Raw genomic sequence first — 17963 nt, forward strand, 5'->3', positions numbered from 1 at the left:
GCACGGACCGCAACAAATGTGACTACAAAGTGCCGGATATGACGTTGCTGCCATTGTACTTAACCAATGAGCAACAGGAGAGCGTCTCGTCGCATGTGAGTCTTTGTTTTTAAAAATATATATTTTGCTCAGCAGTTTACTAACGTTACATATTCACAGTTATCAGAACAAATAGTAGAATTGTCGGATTGTGGATACCGATAGTAGAAAACGTTAGATCCTGACCCAAATAGTAGTGTATAAATCCGTTGAGCAGAAAGATTCCCTTCCATGGCTGAAACCTAGGCTACTGCTGACGGGGTTCTGGTTTGTTCCGAGTTCCAGATGGGATTTTGAGCTCGGAAGTTACGACTTCCAAGTCACGACTCACGACTTCATCTCGTTCAGGCAAACTGTCTGAATGCATCATTCTGGATAAATGTAAACAAGCCGATATGGTGAAAGCTTGAGATTTGGCACATTGTCAGAGCTGGCAAGCTAAACATTGTATGCCTAATTTCGCTATGCTGAGAAATCGTACGTTACATTTTATTTATTGACTTATTCATCGACTTTTCGCCGTTTGCATGGTCACGTTCAGGTTTACCTTAATGTTAGCTAGCTGGCACTAGCTATCTCGTCAACATATTTGGGCATCATTACACATAGCAGATTGTAGTGCATAATTTTGATTACAACGTACACATTTACTTTACGTTGCCCTAAAGTTATCTTTGTCGCTGTACCCATGGGGGCTGCCATCTTGCTTAGAGGGCTGTGTGACGTCAGAGAGCGCAACTGGGAGATCATCGATCTGTCCGAGTTCACGGGTGGGAAGTTACGAGTTCACGGGTGGGAAGTTACGAGTTCACGGGTGGGAAGTGACGAGTTCACAGGTGGGAAGTTCGGGTTTGTCTGCCATTCCAGAGCATTTTCACGTGTAGGAGGTCGGAAAAACACGAGTTACGGGTTGCCTGGAACGCGCCATTAGTTAGCTAACTCATGTAATATATATAGTGCTGTCACAAGTTGGCTTCATACAGATACCAGATTGCACATTAATATGACCTAGTTAGCTGTGTGCTAGCAAGCGGGTATGATTTATTTAACTTGGGTCATGGAGAGAAGCTGTTTTGTGAATTGTTTTGTACCATTTGTAGCTTCCACTCTCAAAGGCGAGGCCAGCCAGTGGGGAGAGGGTGGAGGCAGAACCAGGAGCAATGGCAGGAAGAGGAGAAGGAGAAGGAAGGGGAGAGGAGGCAGGAGGCGGTTCCCAGGGGATCCTGCCGGTCTATGTGTCCTACTCGGGAGCTGCAGGACCGCGAGGCACAGAACCGACTGCACCGCTTTGAGGTACTGGCTGGCACAGAGGGAGACCGCCGGCCGAGGGCTGACCCTTCACGGGTGGTCAAGGAGTACTCCAGACCTGCGGCCGGGAAAGACTCGACGCGACCTAGTGACCTCCGGCCGCCCGCTGTGCTGCTGAAGACTGTGTGTTTCCTCATGGACGACATCGCTGCCTCTCCTGTCCTGCAGCCCTGGGCCGAGGCTAGTCATACTGTCCTACTCTGTCTTACAAGCAGGGGTGAAAATTAACTTTTTGGCTCACGGTGAGTCACCTGCCAAGGGGACTGTAGATGCAAAAATCTACCGGCCAAGTATTTTTCTTTTTCCGAAATCTAGTCGCCAATTGGAAATTGTACCTGCATTTGGCCGGTGGCAGGTGTTAATTTTCAGCCCTGATTACAAGGGTTCTCATATCTGTGTGTTTCATGCTAGCGCTCTTTGGACTTATCAAACCTAATCCTGTATTCCAGGCTGTAATTTGTGGCTAGTGCTGTAGAATGCCGCCTGATTGTCATGTGTTGCCTCCCAGGTGTATGACTTTGTCTTTGACCGGCTGCGCAGTGTGAGGCAGGACATGATCATCCAGAGGGTGGGTGACTCGGACGGTGTGGCTGTGCTGGAGCGGACGGTGCGTTTCCTGATCTACGCTTCTTACCACCTGTGTGGCGAGCCCCTGCGCCGGTACGACCCCCGTATCAACGACACACACCTACAGGAGAGCCTGAGCTGGCTGCTGGACTGCTACAGCAGTGGGCAGCACCCCAACCAGGACGAGTTCCAGGCACTGAGTCTGCTCTACAATCTGGGTAAGAAACTCCCAGCAGATGACGACTGTAGCTCAGTTGGTAGAGCGGGTCGTTCAATGATCGATGGGTCAGTGGTTCGAATCCCAGCTCCGACTGTCCACATGTCGAAGTGTCCTTGAGCAAGACACCTAACCCCAAAATTGCTCCCAATGAGCAGGTTAGCACCTTGCATGGCAGCTACCGCCATTGGTGTGTGAATGTGTGTGTGAATGGGTGAATGAGAGGCCATTGTAAAGCGCTTTGAGTGCCGCTAAGGTGGAAAAGCGCTATATAAGTGCAGTTCATTTATCATTTAAAAGATGACGTCACTGCGTTGTCTTTCTTAACCCAGAGGCATCTCAACCAGGGTTTTCAGCACCTCACCGGGCTCAAACGGGGAAAGTCGTGATGACAAACACACATGACATTCCCCATTAACACCGCGTTGGACAGCTATGCCACCAAAAAGCTGCATGGGGTATTCTTCTACGGCCTTATTTGAAAGCATTGGGACCCAAACCCACAATCCGTGACTGAAGCAGACTGGATTTAGCCTGGTAGACAGTATTTGCCCTTGTTGCTAGCTCATAGCTACCTCATAGCAGGCTTGTAGAGCTGGGTAATAATAATATTAATAAAACATTTTATTTGTAATGCACTTAACATTTGAAAACAAATTTCAAAGTGCTACAGAGAAAAACCAAAACATGAGAATAAAAACAGAGCAGTGTAAAAATACTATAAAGATACTCTACAAAATGTTAAAATGCAGCTGAAAATACAACTCAATCCAGGAGATTCTGAGGGCAGAGGGAATATAAGGACAATTTAAATTAAATCAATTTAAAACATGAATTATTTATTATTTATCTGACTGAATTATATCCTTCATTTCTATTCTCTTTCTTGTTCTGTATATTTTCCTTGTGCAAAAAGAAATGTTCAAAGTATCAATACTGTACCGTGTCCATATGATTCACTATTGTGGGAAAAAAATATTGTGATGTTTTGCTGTATAGATTTTATTGCACAGCTCGATGTAGCACACAGGTATACTAGGGCTGGGTATCGAGTCGAATTTCAAGAATCGATTCGATTCAGATTCACAAGGTTCAGAATCGATTATCTCGATTCAATTCAATTCAATATCGATTCGGTTAGTGTTACTAAAACCTGTTTTTTTTTAGCTGTAACCTTAATTACATGACTGCCAAGTTATGCAACACATCAATACTAGGGCTGGGTATCGATACTGATTTCCATGAATGAATGAATCATTGAATGAATGAATTAATGATGAATTAATGAACTATTCATTCCTTAATTTATTAATTCATTCATTAAATAAAAGATTGATTTTGGGATTCATGAATCGATGAATAGATTTTTTGAACCCAGCCCTAAGGTATACTATAGCTTAAACGGCTAAACTTCCACTAAGTAGTGTGTACTTCCTGTCTCGCCCAGGTTCGGCCCGTGCCATGCAGCACAGCATGCAGCTCCCGGAGCGGGTCCGCTCGTCCGGCGCTGTCCGTCTGGCGCTGTCCATCAGCCGGGCCTTCCTGGAGCGGAACCCTGTAAGGCTGCTCCGATTGGCTCAGAGGCTGAACTTCCTGCAGAGCTGTGCCCTCCACCGTCACCTGGGGGCGTGTCGCAGGGACCTCCTGCTGCTCTACTCCCACGGTCACAGCAGCCGCAACGGCCACTTCCCCCTCCCGAAGCTGGCCCAGCTCCTGGTCCTGGAGCCCGCCCTCGCCACCCAGCTGTGCCGGGCCCACGGGGTGGAGGTCAACCAGGACAGGGTGGTCTTCGCCAAGACCTCTTTCACAGACCCTGAGCCCGGGGGGCTGCGCTGTCCGCTCTTTCATGACCTGGTGGACCAGAAACAGAAAGGCCTCTCCGTTTGTAGCATTATTCATGGTTGTGGCTGAGAGGAATTGATACTGAATAAATATGTGTTTGTTTGACGCCATGGACTCGTTGAGATGCGTTTCCCTGCCTGATTTGGGGCGTCTGTGGCTCAGGAGGTAGAGCGGGTCGTCCAGTGATCATAGGGTCGGCGGTTCGAATCCCGGCTCCTCCTGACGACATGGCGAAGTGTCCTTGGGCGAGACACTGAACCCCGAATTGCTCCCAGTGAGTAGGCTAGCACTTTGCATGGCGGCTGCCACCATTGGTGTGTGTGTGTGTGGTGTGTGTGTGTGTGTGTGTGTGTGTGTGTGTGTGTGTGTGTGTGTGTGTGAATAAGAGGACTTCATTGTAAAGCTCTATGGATAAAAGCTTAATACAAGTGCAGTCCATTTACCATGATTTTACGTTGTTGTTATTATTGATGCTGTTTTGACCATAATGTATTTGTTCTCATTACCTCAGTGTTGAATTGCAAACAAGAATGCAGCTATATGTCCCTTGTGCCTTGTTACATTTTTTCAATAAACGAAGCCCTATTAAATGTGGTTATTTGTTTAATGTAGACCTGAACAGCAAGCTCAGTATGGTAGAGGATGTTATGGAGTTGTAGTTGCACCATGTTGACACTAGAGGGGGCCCGAGGGTTTTCTGAGCTCGACTAGCTTAGATCTGGAAGAGATCAAACAAAATAGGAGTACATTGGTATTTCCCTGGAGGTGTGTGTCACATACACTTCAAGGTTAGATATATTGTTTTTTCCAATGCCTTTGAACATAACTAACGTTGGGTCACAGAAGCCTAATTTGCGCAATGAAAGTGATTTACCCCACCGTGGAATGGGAAGTTGATTAGGAAAGGTCTTCCTCATGGCTATTAGCAAGACAGCTGAAGGAGAGGAGCTTGTCTGTAGTTTATTATGGGCCAGAGCTATGACAGGACGAGATTTGTGTGAATGAACTGTGAGTGAACAAAGGAAGGGGCTGTTCTGACTCGTTCCCGCAGGAACAAAAGCCTTGGAACTTCAAAGAGTCGAGGAGGCACAGTTGGACATGGGCAGAGAAGAGCTATTCCTGGAGTGAAAAACATGATCAAACTGTTGTGATCACGATATTTCAGATGGGTGGGAGGACACTTATCATTTGAAATATGAGAGAACGGAACAGTGGCGGATGAGGGCACTTGGAAGAAGGAGAACTGGCAATGCGCGCTGAGCGCAGAAGAAAAAAATCGAATTGCTCAGAACAGGATTTCTCGGAGTGGGATGATAAAAACTTGATCCTCGTTTGCCTGTTCTAGGAGAAACTTCTCTCTCACAGACCATCCAGCCTCAATGGAGACCACTGTGAACGGAGAGGCTGAAAGAAAGTCTCTAAATGTTAGATCAGTCTGAACAGTAATGTATAAGGGAGCGAGATAATAACCTACAGCGCGGTTTCTCGAGGGGGATTTTGAAAATGTTCAGATCCTGGTTTACTGCGCTCAGTCTCTCCTGGACCTTATTCATCTGCAGCGTACATAGAAGTTTTGCACAAGAAAGACAGTAAGTTGTTGACCTCATTTGTGGCTTTGAATTGTGTTGTTGCCATTTTCACCAGTGGAAGCATCAAAAACATAAATAATAATTTCCGTACACCATAGGTCGGAGCAATTATTAGCCTAGTTATTTTTCATGGTCTGAACTATCTATTTAGCACTATTTCGGATGATAGTTGTTTTGCTCGTGGGTAATTCACATTGGAATACTTAATTGAACTGAAATCAGAAGTGGTAGTATAAGATAAGGTTGCTTTAATGCTGGGTTGAGTCTCGTGTAGGCTACGCATGTCTCCTGCAGTGTGGATGTGAATGAAACACGTCACATAACAGCACTGCCTTTTTGGAATACGCTGCTTTCTACGCGTGTGAACATTTGTTTCTTATTTGGTATGAAGTTATGAGCAGTAAAATTCATTCATTAGGAAACAGGCATGGCCAGCCAACACTCATCTTCTGATTGAATCACTGAAGGCCGCATTTAGCAGTGAGATTCCTTCCCTTTGCCTTTGATGCTATCAGACTGGCAAGCTGATGTCAGCAGTATGCCAGACTTCAATCAAGAGCTGTGGAGATTGCTTGTTAATTGTTAGGAACTACAAGTTCTCCTGCCAAGTGTTGCAGAGGGTGCGTGCATGTAGAGAGTGCTGTGAGACGGATCAGCTGCCTCACAAAGGAACCCCAGTCCTGCTCTGGAGCACTGAACACAACGGAGTTAGGCAAAGCGCTAGTTCGGTGCATCTAGCGCATGATTGGAATATGCATGGTCCCTGGCACTTGATCCAGGCTTATCTAACATTTCATTGAACTTGCTGTAGATCAAACACTGAGAGTCAATTTCCTCATATTATCTTTCCATTCTCAAAGGCTCATTTCTCATGGGATTTTCTCACGGATCAGAGGAACTGCAGCTGCCCCTGGCTCCCAGCACTGTAATGCCAACCACCTGATACGGAACCCACACATGCTGTTAGCTCTCAGTTGGCTCTGTCCAGTTTTTGCACGAGATCACTGAAATTAGAATGTTCAGAGACGATTAGAATGTTGAGAGACGATTAGAATGTTCAGAGACGATTAGAATGTTCAGGGACGATTAGAATGTTCAGAGACGATTAGAATGTTCAGAGACGATTCGAATGTTCAGAGACACACAGAGCCTGCATGTCTGAACACTTGATTGCAGGAGAGTTCAGTTGCTGGAAATTTGCACTACATGATTTTGCTTGCAGTTCTACAAATTTCTACTCAACTTTTGGCCTCTCGGGCATTTTTAAATACCATAGTAACCCCCCAGTCAGAGGTAAAAGTTTAATAAGACTCCGTCAAGAAAGTTTATGTGCATCTTAGAATGACCTTTGCCCTGCAACCATATAACAGCCATCTTCCCTCACCTAAATGTCAGAGTGGCTGTCTGGAATCTTGGTCGTTAACGTTTCAAAAACAGTGACTCGTAGGTTACATCATGGTGGTGCCAGACCACCCAAAGAGAACACAAGAGCACAAACCTCATTGACTGACAATCACTGATGCCCTGCTAACCTTTCAATTAAATCGGATCTCCCGTGAGGAATGCGTGTGTGTGTGTGTGTCTGTGTGTGTGTCTGTGTGTGGGATGAGGTGGAAATTCTGAAGAGGTTGACTCAAAGTAATCAGTTACATCTTTGTGTAACACACCATGGGCACATTGCAATGCAGGAGAAGCGTGCGTCATCGTCATCGTCTTGAATAGCTCACCCCTCTGACCTGCGACCCGATGGCACCAACCACATGTCCTGACCACACCCCTCCTCCCTCTCGGACCCTCAGGGGCTACCTGATCTCCGCTCCCTCGGTGTTCCGGGCGGGCGTGGAGGAGGCGCTGAGCGTGACCATCTTCAACGCGGTGGAGGAGACGCGCGTCCAGGTTCAGCTCTCTGTGAAGGGCGAGACGATGGCGCACAGCCACGGCACTGTGTTGGGTAAGCACCCCCCCCCCCCCCGCCACGGCACTGTGTTGGGTAAGCACCCCCCCCCCGCCACGGCACTGTGCTGGGTAAGCAACCTCCCCCCCGCCACGGCTCTGTGCTGGGTAAGCAACCCCCCCCCCGCCACGGCACTGTGCTGGGTAAGCTGGGTAACCCCCCCCTAACCCTAACCCTAACCCTAACCCCCCCCCCCCCCCGCCCTCCTCAGAGCGTCCGCTGGGAATCAGAGTTGTGTAATAAGGGCTTCATTACACCGGTAGTAAAGCGCTTTTAACGGGTAGTAATTCATACACACTTCCGTGCACACGGACAAAAGGAACACACACAGAGTCTGAGTGACCTCTGACCTTACTGGGGAGCGCATACTCCCGACCTCAAAGGTCCCTGCGCAGACCTCGCCGGCGATTGGGGGGCTTTATGGCTTAGCCTGGCTGCTCTCTCCAGGCCTGTGTGTGTGCGTCTGTGTGTGTGTGCGTCTGTGTGTGTGCGTCTGTGTGTGCTCTCTCCAGGCCTGTGTGTGTGCGTCTGTGTGTGTTCTCTCCAGGCCTGTGTGTGTGCGTCTGTGTGTGTTCTCTCCAGGCCTGTGTGTGTGTGTGCGTCTGTGTGTGCTCTCTCCAGGCCTGTGTGTGTGCGTCTGTGTGTGTGTGCGTCTGTGTGTGTGCGTCAGTGTGTGCTCTCTCCAGGCCTGTGTGTGTGCGTCTGTGTGTGTGTGCGTCTGTGTGTGTGCGTCAGTGTGTGCTCTCTCCAGGCCTGTGTGTGTGCGTCTGTGTGTGTGCGTCTGTGTGTGCTCTATCCAGGCCTGTGTGTGTGTGTGCGTCTGTGTGTGCTCTCTCCAGGCCTGTGTGTGTGCGTCTGTGTGTGCTCTATCCAGGCCTGTGTGTGTGTGTGCGTCTGTGTGTGTGCGTCTGTGTGTGCTCTCTCCAGGCCTGTGTGTGTGTGTCTGTGTGTGCTTTCTCCAGGCCTGTGTGTGTGTGTCTGTGTGTGCTCTCTCCAGGCCTGTGTGTGTGTGTGCGTCTGTGTGTGCTCTCTCCAGGCCTGTGTGTGTGCGTCTGTGTGTGCTCTATCCAGGCCTGTGTGTGTGTGCGTCTGTGTGTGCTCTCTCCAGGCCTGTGTGTGTGTGTGCGTCTGTGTGTGTGTGCGTCTGTGTGTGTGCGTCTGTGTGTGCTCTACCCAGGCCTGTGTGTGTGCGTCTGTGTGTGCTCTACCCAGGCCTGTGTGTGTGCGTCTAGGGGCTTGTTTGACAGCACTGCTGATAGATGGAACTGGTTTTCCCTCAGAGTGGCACTGAAACACAGCAGCTGGGGGCGGCCATTAAACCCGGAGCGCACGACTCCGCCTCCTTCACGTTTCAAAGCTATTGATTGTTTTATTGATTTATTTGTTTTTCATTTCAGACAAAGGCACAATCAAGTTAAAGGTGAGTTCAATGAGACATTTCTACCTACCCCTTAAAGGTTCTGTCCCTACCTTCGCATGCGGCGTTTCTACAAACGTCATTTCGGTCCCAAGAAATGAGAAAGGCACGTTGAAATGTTTGTAGCCGCAGCTGCACAGTAGTGCGATCCTTGTCAGTTCTTGAGCATTCCTCAGACGACATGCAAAACAACACTAAAATTATTTGTAATGCAACATCTGTCTTTGCACATTCATTGGGAGTAAGGTAACAGCCTCAATGTAATATGCAACAGCTGTTGACGTGCATGTATGCGGCACAGCCCCCAAAGCCTGGAATGGATCAATTCAGAATGGTTCCTTCCCTACCTCTAAACTCCGTCAGGTTCTTTTTGAAGTTCTGTCTTGGGTTGCCCATCAGGTCGTATGGTGCTGGTTCTCCGCCTGGTTCTCCGCTGGTGGGTGTGGTGTTAGATCCTGTCTTCTGAGGGTAATTGTGTCCGGTTCCCATGGCAGGTGCCCCCTGGTCTGAGAGGACAGGCCCATCTGAAGGTGTGGGGGAACCGCCATGTCACCGAGGGGGGGTACATCTTCCATAACTACACCACGGTCACGGTGGACAGCAAGGGCACAGCGGTCTTCATCCAGACGGACAAGCCGGTCTACAAACCCAAACACAAAGGTCTCACCAGCTTATGGCTTTACACCCATACTTGAGTTTTTGAAAAACATCTTTCGATAGGAGAAAAGCCGACGGCATGAACTAGATTTGAAATGTGTTTGTCAATTTCTCTCTCTCTCTCTCTCTCTCTCTCTCTCTCTCTCATATCTCTCTCTCTCTCTCTCTCTCTCTCTCTCTCTCTCTCTGTAGTGCTCATCAATGTGTACTCTGTCACTCCTGACCTGAGGCCAGCCAATGAAAAGGTAGCGTGCACGATCTGTCACACGACATCGCACTCACACACACGTCATCTCCAGGCATAACGTGTACGGTATGAGAATCAGTAATACAGCATGAAATAGCCTCGTCGGCCTTGATGCCCAACAGCTGGGCTCTTTTGATGTGGAATCACTTTTAACTTTTCCTTACGGGGGGAATGAGGAGGGGAAACCTAGCTTGTGCTCCAAAAAAATGTACAGTAACCTATTTATCAGAGCGAACTAAGAGTCATTTCTGCTGGAATGTCAGAAATGGCTGAAAATATACCGTGCGAATGTGCGGACAGAGTGTTTATTGATGGCTGCAGCTATAAAGGTCGGTTTCTGGCGAAGGCCAACACTTACTTTCACAGATGGATGTTTGTTGGACAGGCGAGGGGGGGGGGTGGGGGGGAGGAAGGGGTATTTTCCCATGTGGCTGTGCTGTTTGTCTAATGTGTGCCGTCCTTGACTTATTTTTCTCCTCTTATTCCCTCTCTCTCTCTCTCTTTTTTTGCAGATCGAGGCGTACGTTGTGGTGAGTGGACCACCCGCGGAGGGAGGGAGGGGGGGAGAGAGAGGGGGGAGGGAGGGAGGCAGGCCCAGGGGACAGTGGGAGATGGAGTTTCCAGGCCTGCCTCAGATTACAGGGCAGAAGAAGCTCACCTTAATCACAGGGCGCTCTCGGCCGGGCCCCCGCAGCCCAGCCCGGGCCCATGAACATGAAAGGAGTCGACTCCGACTTCTCTAAACCCCCCCTGGGGGCCGCGGCGCAGCGGAGCTGAGGGACCAGGAAGAAATGTGCCAATGTTTGTGCTGCTCTGTCACCTGCAGCCAGCAGCAGCCTTCAAACAGGGGGGGAGTGTGTGTAATTAGCTGATTGATGGCTGTTAGTGTTAGTGTTTCTCCCTCTGAGTCACCGCCAGGTCAGTGTGTGTGAAGCGCTGGAGTGGAGAGGAACATACAGGGGATTCCCACTGCACATTTCTACGGCCAGACTAAATGTACTGCTCCGTGTTGTTATTAATTGCAAGTCAGCGATGCGATGAATGTAATCAATGTGGATGGTGTAATTGCAGGATCCAAGAGGATCTCGAATGGTCCAGTGGAAAAGTCTAAAGCCGCTCTGCTGTGGTGAGATTTGATTTGGGCTTTGTCACAGCACACACGCGCAGAAACACACACACACACACACACACAGAAACACACACACACACACAGAAACACACACACAGAAACACACACACACACACACTACTGGTTGTGATCCCTGCGTCTGTCCCCAGGCATCGTGAACATGAGCTTCCCTCTGTCGGACCAGCCCGTGTTCGGAGAGTGGTTGATCTTCGTGGAGATGCAGGGCCACACCTACAACAAGTCTTTTGAAGTGCAGAAGTATGGTGAGAAGGAGAGACCGCTCATACGTCTCGCTCGGACGCAAACAGACGATCGGGTTCGAAATATCAGGGAACGTCGCTTAACACAAGCTCCTCCCCCCCGTCTCCCACAGTGATGCCCAGGTTCGAGCTGGTGATTGACCCGCCGCGCTACATACGTGACCTCAACGCGTGTGAACAGGCCACCGTGAGGGCCAGGTACGGCGCTCACCGACATCCACGCGTGTTGCATGCATGTTGCCCGCTCCCTGTAGTGTTAGCGTTGAGGCCGTGCTTAACACGCTGCGGTCGGACAGGTATACGTTCGGGAAGCCGGTCACAGGCAAGCTGACGGTGAACCTGACGGTGAATGGCGTGGGCTACTACCGCCACGAGGTGGGCCATCCCGTGGTCAAGACTATGGAGGTGAGCAACAGGGGGGAATTGCAGTCCAACAGGGGGGAATTGCAGTCCAATATCATGAATTTCTACATGGCCAGTTTTCATAATGCGACCTCCCCTCCCCCCCACACACACACACACCAGATCAAAGGCTCGGCCACCTTCAGCCTGTGCGTCAAGGACATGATGCCGCTGGACGTCGCCGACCACTTCCGGGGCACGGTCAACATGTGGGTGTCGGTGACCAGCGCGGACGGCGGCAGGCAGACCATGTTCGACGACTCCACCCCCGTTCACAAGCAGCTCATCGACATCAAGTACTCCAAGGACACGCGCAAACAGTTCAAGCCCGGCCTGCCCTACAAGGGGAAGGTGAGAGGTCACCCAGCTGATACTACTTCCCCCACTGGACCTGACCGCTCAACCGACGGCCCCCCTTAAAGGAGAATACTCGTTTTTGACAACCTGGACCTTATTTATGGCATATTATAACACTTTTGACTCACTGAGATAACTTTGGTGTAGTTCGGAGGCCTGTAGAAGAAATGTAAAATCCAGCGCGAGCCAAGTATATCCATGTAATGGCGGCGGACGGGGCACTGAGAATGCAGCTTCTAAAAAAATCTATTTTCTGCCGCGAAACGGTTGTTTTCATCAATCTGTCTTTATGAATCGCTAGTTGTGCTTACATAGAGCGAGGGCTGATTTCTTCTACAGGCCTCCGAATTACACCAAAGTTATCTTGGTGAGTCAAACGTCTTATAATATGTCGTAAATAAGGTCCAGGTTGTCGAAAACGAGCATTGTCCTTTAACTCAGAGACATGACTGACCGTCTCTCTCGCTGTCCGCCAGGTGGAGGTGACCTACCCGGACGGCAGCCCGGCCGACGGGGTGCGCGTGCGCGTGAAGGCGGAGCTGACCCCCAAGGACAACGTGTACACCAGCGAGCTGACCTCCAGGGACGGCCGGGCCACCTTCGAGATCCCGTCCATCCCCACCGCTGCCCAGTACGTCTGGCTGGAGGTCAGTGGGGCTCGGCGTGGCTGGAGAGGTAGAGCAGGGGGGGGAGAGAGAGAGGGAGAGAGAGAGAGAGAGAGGGAGGGAGAGAGAGAGAGAGAGAGAGGGCCATGGAGCTGTGGGTGTAGGCGCTAGGGCTGGGTATCGCGTCGAATTTCAAGAATCGATTCAATTCTGATTCACAAGGTTCAGAATCGATTATCACGATTCAATATCGATTGGGTTAGTGTTACTAAAACCTGTTTCTTTTAGCTGTAATCTTTTCCAAAAATGAATGAATGAATGAATCATTGAATGAATGAATGAACTATTCATACCTTCATTTATTCATTCATTCATTAAATAAAAGATCGATTTTGGGATTCATGCATCGATTCTGAATCATTTGATTCAGAATTGATTCAGAATCGATGAATCGATTTTTTAAACCCAGCCCTAGTAGGTGTGGTCAAGACGTGGGGTCTGTCCGCTTCATGCGGAGTGAGTGAGTCAGGTGGGGAGCTGTGAGGGAAGCTGGCTGGAGTGTGGAGGTGGGTGCAGTGAGCTTGACCGTGTGGGGGTCAGTAGGTCGGTTAAACCCCGCTTGCGTGTTGTGCCCCAGACCAAGGTGACCGCCATCCACGGCAAGCCCGCCGGAGACCAGTACCTGCCCAGCTACCTGTCCATCAGCAGCTGGTACTCGCCCAGCAAGTGTCACATCCAGATCCAGAGTCCTAGCTCTCCTTTCAAGGTACAGTACTCACACACACACACACACACACACACTAACACACACACACACTCCACATTGGGGTCAGGCATCTGAGTGCACGTGCCCGTGTGTGTGTGCGCAGATCGGCCAGGAGGCCGAGGTGACCCTGAAGTCCACCTGTCCCTGTAACGTCACCCTGCACTACGAGGTGGCGTCCCGAGGGAACATCGTCCAGTCCGGCCTGCAGCATGCCAACGCCACGGCCCGCCGGGGGAAGAGGGCCGCCGTCACCTTCGACAAGAACGTCCACGTCACCCCGTCCCCCTCCGACACCGGTCAGCGCCCCCTCCCCCCCGCTGAGGGACAGTGGAATGTCATTTTTATCGACTGTGTTCCTGTGTTATCAACCTTATCCTCTGCTTTACCCTCGCCCCCCCCCCCCCCTCACTCCTCGGGTCCCTCAGGCTCCGCCTCCCAGGGGGAGACGGACAGCTGCGTGTCCGTGCTGCGCTTCCCCGTCACCCACGCCATGGCGCCGCTCAGCCGCCTGCTGGTGTACTACGTGAGGGAGAACGGCGAGGGCGTCACCGACAGCCTGCAGATCCCCGTCCAGCACAGCTTTGAGAACCAGGTACGCCGACCCTTGACCCTCCAACCCCCCCCCGCCATCACCCTCCACCATTTCCACGGGGCTGCGGCTCCGACGTCGGCCAGCGCTCAACGTCGACGACGAGGTGCCGGATGGGAGGGATAGATAAGGCGGCGGCACCTTAGGAATTAGGAGCGAAGGGCTCTAAAACGGCCCCCACCCCAATTGCCACCGGATAAATGTTAGCGGACCAGACCCGGACCCGGGCACGCCGCTGAGGTAAGCCAGGGTGCACGGTCCACGCCTGGCTGTGTCCAGTAGGATTACTGGGAGGTCCAGAAGCAGCGAGTGTGCGTAAACAAGTGGCCGTGTTGGGCTGTGAGCGGCCTGCGTTAGGCAGGGTGAGCCCCCCCTAAAGTATTTACTGCTTCCTGGTATGCCATTAGAGCGCTGGGGGGGAGGGGGGGTGGACATGACCAGACAGGGGCCATGTGTGGAGACGAGCGGGGTCACGACAGGGAGGATGAGAGGGGTCAGAGGCCGGTGAAAAGAGGAACAGGTTAACGGGGCTAATTTGCGCCTGTGTGGAAAAAAAGGGCGTGAGGGGCAGTCGCTCTGCCCTCCTCCTCCCCCGGGACCCCCTGACCTGCGGTCGTCTGCTGTGTGGGGTCTGGGTCTGTGGGTGTCTTTGCTTTGTCTGTGTGAGGTCTGGATCCGTGGGTGTCCGTGGGAAGCACGGTGGCTCAGTGGTTAGCACTGTCGCCTCACAGCAAGAAGGTCCTGGGTTCGAATCCCGGTCGTTCCAGGTCCTTTCGTGTGGAGTTTGCATGTTCTCCCCGTGCCTGCGTGGGTTCCCTCCGGGTACTCCGGCTTCCCCCACCATCATAAAGACATGCAACGTGTGAATGTGAATGAATGTTGGTGGTGGTCGGAGGGGCCGTAGGCGCTGATTGGCAGCCACGCTTATGTCAGTCTGCCCCAGGGCAGCTGTGGCTACAGATGTATCTTACCACCACCGGTATGACTGTGTCTGAATGAATACTGGACTCTGTAAAGCGCTCTGGGTATCATGAAGGGCGCTATATAAATCCAACTTGATTGATTGATTTGCTTGGAGAGTAAAGTATTACCCAGCAGATCGTCAACAACCGGTGACTTCTCCTGACCGCGAATGAATGCCCGCTGGCGAGCGTTTATCGGCCGTCTGCCTGCTCCATCCATAACTGGTCGAAGCATATCAGCGCGGTGACGGGCGTCCGTGTGTTTGTAGGTGTCCGTGTCGCTGTCCACTAACGAGTCCATGCCCGGCGACCCCCTGACCCTGCGCGTGCGTGGAGAGAGGGGCTCGTGCGTGTGCGTCGCCACCGTGGACAAGAGCATGTACCTCCTCAAACCAGACTTCCAGCTCAGCCCAGACAAGGTCAGTCCGCCCGGACGTCAACATCTGACCCCCCTTCTGCACTCGCTAAGCTACAGCATCAGTATCTGGTTATTCGGTCAGTGGTGTTTGGTTCTTGGACGGGGGGGATGAGATTAGCTGTCAGCTTTGCGTGACCGCTTGTCCCTCAGGTGTTCAAGGAGCTGGCCGACTTCGACGTGTCCGACGCCTTCGGCGTCCCCAAAGACGACGGCCACTTCTGGTGGCCGGGGCTGTCGTCGAGGCGACGGCGGCGCTCGTCCGTGTTCCCGTGGCACTGGGACATCACGAAAGACGCGCGCTACGCCTTCACGGTGAGAGAGACGCCCCATCGCCTGACTGGACTGGCACACCGTGTTGTCCGTTGTTTCAGACTAATGTGTGTGTGTGTGTGTGTGTGTGTGTGTGTGTGTGTGTGTCACAGGAAACAGGGCTGGTGGTGATGACCGACATGGTGAGCCTGAACCACCGGCAGAGTGGCGGGATGTACACCGACGAGGCCGTCCCCGCCTTCCAACCCCACACCTCCACACTGGTGGCGGCCATGAACACACACGTCGTACCAAGGTACACACACACACACACACACACACACACACACACACACACACACACAGGATCCTCCCCAGGGGCTAGCTATGCCCTTAAACAGAAGAGCCATTGGGAAGGAGGCCTTCAGTATTTAGACATTCCTGCGTACAGTACTACAAATGACTTTGATCGGCGCGACGCTCATTAAACACATGGTGCGACTTAACACACGTCAGCGGGGGATTTAGGAATAATCCATTTTCCAATTGTGCGTTAGTGTTTCCAGAGCCGGACCCTGAAGCCCTTTATTAACGTCAGCCCGTGTTTTCGTTGCAGAGCAGCGAAGCGCAGGCGGACATTCTTCCCGGAGACGTGGGTGTGGCACTGCCTCAACGTCAGGTACCGTGATCACTCAAGTACTGTGTGTGAGGGTGTGTTTTTGTGTTTGGTATGTGTGTGTGTGTGTGTTTGTGTGTATGTGTGTGTACTGTACCCGCGTTGTATGTTTGTTTGTTTATGCCTAATTACGTACGTGTGTGTGTGTGTGTGTGTGTGTGTGTGTGAATGTTTGCTTATATATGTTTGCGTGTGTATGTCTCTCTTGAGTGAGTGGGTGGAGGTTGTCTCAGCTGCAACAGATTGTGGGTACTTAAGTAGGATTTGGAGCGGGTCCAGGTCTTCCAGCGTGGAGCAGAGGCGGGATAAGAGGGTTGAGGGAGCACATATTTTAGAGAGGGGATATTTCACCACCCCAGCAGAGTCCAGCCGTCCTCCCAGTGGGTGTGAATGTGCCTCATTTAACCAGGGTTGTCTTGGATCAGGACCTCGCTTTCTCAACAGCCACTTCCATTCATTTCCCGCCAAAATAAATGAAACTAGCCATATATTTCCATAATGCTTGATTCCTTATGCTTGGTTCTTTTGGACAGGAGTTATGTTCTGCTTTATTTCCTATTCAGTCCAACTCTTTGATGTCCCCTATTCGGTGTATCAAAGTAGTTTTCGGGGAAGGAAGGGTGTCTGCTGCTTACGAGAATGTTTATGGCCTGTTAATCCTGGCCAAGGCCAACATGGAATATGTGTTGCCAACGATAACCTCAACTTGTCCTTTGAACAACTGCTTTGGTCGACACCTGACTCTGTTTCCTCATCTCCTGCTTAACAGAATATTAAAAGGCCGCAGGTGTTTCCCATGTGAGACGCCCAACAGTGTGTGATCCATCCTCATCCTAGGACCAAAACCCTTGGTTCATTTGCATGTATGAACAGGGGGCGGCTGTAGCTCAGTTGGTAGAGCGGGTCGTTCAGTGATCGAAGGGTCAGCGGTTCGAATCCCAGCTCCGACTGTCCACATGTCGAAGTGTCCTTGAGCAGGACACCTAACCCCAAATTGCTCCCAATGAGCAGGTTAGCACCTTGCATGGCAGCTACCGCCGTGAGTGTGTGTGTGAATGGGTGAATGAGAGGCCATTATAAAGCGCTTTGAGTGCCGCTAAGGTGGAAAAGCGCTATATAAGTGCAGTCCATTTACCATTTACCATGTATGAACGTGTTTCATGTTATGTTGTGCATGGTGGAAGTGGGTTTGACCTGGCATGCGTCAGCTGACCGTCATTGCTTTGGCAGCGATGTCACCGGGGAGGCGGAGCTACGACTGGACGTCCCGGACTCCATCACCACCTGGGTGACGGAGGCGGTCGGCCTGTCCCGGGAGAAGGGCCTGGGCATGGCGCCGAGGGCGGAGCTCCGTACCTTCAAGCCCTTCTTCGTGGACTTCACCCTGCCCTACAGCGTGATCAGGGGCGAGCAGACCAAAGTCCCGCTCACCGTCTACAACTACCTGACGACCTGTGCCGAGGTGAGGGGGGGGGTTGGGTGGGGGGGGGCGGGGGGGATGCTAAGCCGTGAAGTCGTTGTTGGAGTGACGCCCCTGCTCCCTAGGACCGTCCAGGGTCCGTCCCCAGCAGTGGTCAGTCCGTCCCACGCCTCACGGAGATGACCTCTTGGCGTTCGCAGATGCGTTACGTGGCTGTGCATGCGCTGCTTTAATGTCACGTTAGGTGATTATGCGTGCCGGCGTCCCTTTGATGTCGGCCTGAGAACATGTGA

At 51.5% G+C, this 17963-nt stretch overlaps 2 protein-coding genes across 2 annotated transcripts in view; both read left to right on the forward strand.

The window, feature by feature from the left end:
- Positions 1-66: 66 nt before the first annotated feature.
- sac3d1 (SAC3 domain containing 1) lies at positions 67-4042 on the forward strand (the record flags this gene model as incomplete). The annotated part of the gene is made up of 4 exons (XM_084436183.1): positions 67-95; positions 1140-1527; positions 1856-2132; positions 3579-4042. The coding sequence occupies 4 exons, from the start codon at positions 67-69 to the stop codon at positions 4040-4042; spliced, it is 1158 nt and encodes a 385-aa protein (XP_084292309.1).
- Positions 4043-5476: 1434 nt separating this feature from the next.
- The window catches only part of cpamd8 (C3 and PZP like alpha-2-macroglobulin domain containing 8), a gene marked incomplete at both ends in the record, with an annotated part of 43163 nt that continues 30676 nt past the window's right edge, over positions 5477-17963 (forward strand). The window contains 20 exons of the mRNA XM_084436184.1: positions 5477-5562; positions 7362-7513; positions 8914-8936; positions 9428-9593; positions 9783-9835; positions 10350-10367; positions 10909-10963; positions 11116-11229; positions 11340-11424; positions 11523-11631; positions 11752-11979; positions 12462-12632; positions 13228-13356; positions 13460-13652; positions 13782-13948; positions 15177-15326; positions 15476-15637; positions 15748-15890; positions 16191-16253; positions 17481-17712. Coding sequence (XP_084292310.1) covers positions 5477-5562; positions 7362-7513; positions 8914-8936; positions 9428-9593; positions 9783-9835; positions 10350-10367; positions 10909-10963; positions 11116-11229; positions 11340-11424; positions 11523-11631; positions 11752-11979; positions 12462-12632; positions 13228-13356; positions 13460-13652; positions 13782-13948; positions 15177-15326; positions 15476-15637; positions 15748-15890; positions 16191-16253; positions 17481-17712 — 2499 coding nt within the window. The remainder of the gene's footprint in view (positions 5563-7361; positions 7514-8913; positions 8937-9427; positions 9594-9782; positions 9836-10349; positions 10368-10908; positions 10964-11115; positions 11230-11339; positions 11425-11522; positions 11632-11751; positions 11980-12461; positions 12633-13227; positions 13357-13459; positions 13653-13781; positions 13949-15176; positions 15327-15475; positions 15638-15747; positions 15891-16190; positions 16254-17480; positions 17713-17963) is intronic.

This window comes from Borostomias antarcticus (genome assembly GCF_949987555.1).
Source record: "Borostomias antarcticus genome assembly, chromosome: 3".
NCBI classification, from domain to species: Eukaryota; Metazoa; Chordata; class Actinopteri; order Stomiiformes; family Stomiidae; genus Borostomias; species Borostomias antarcticus.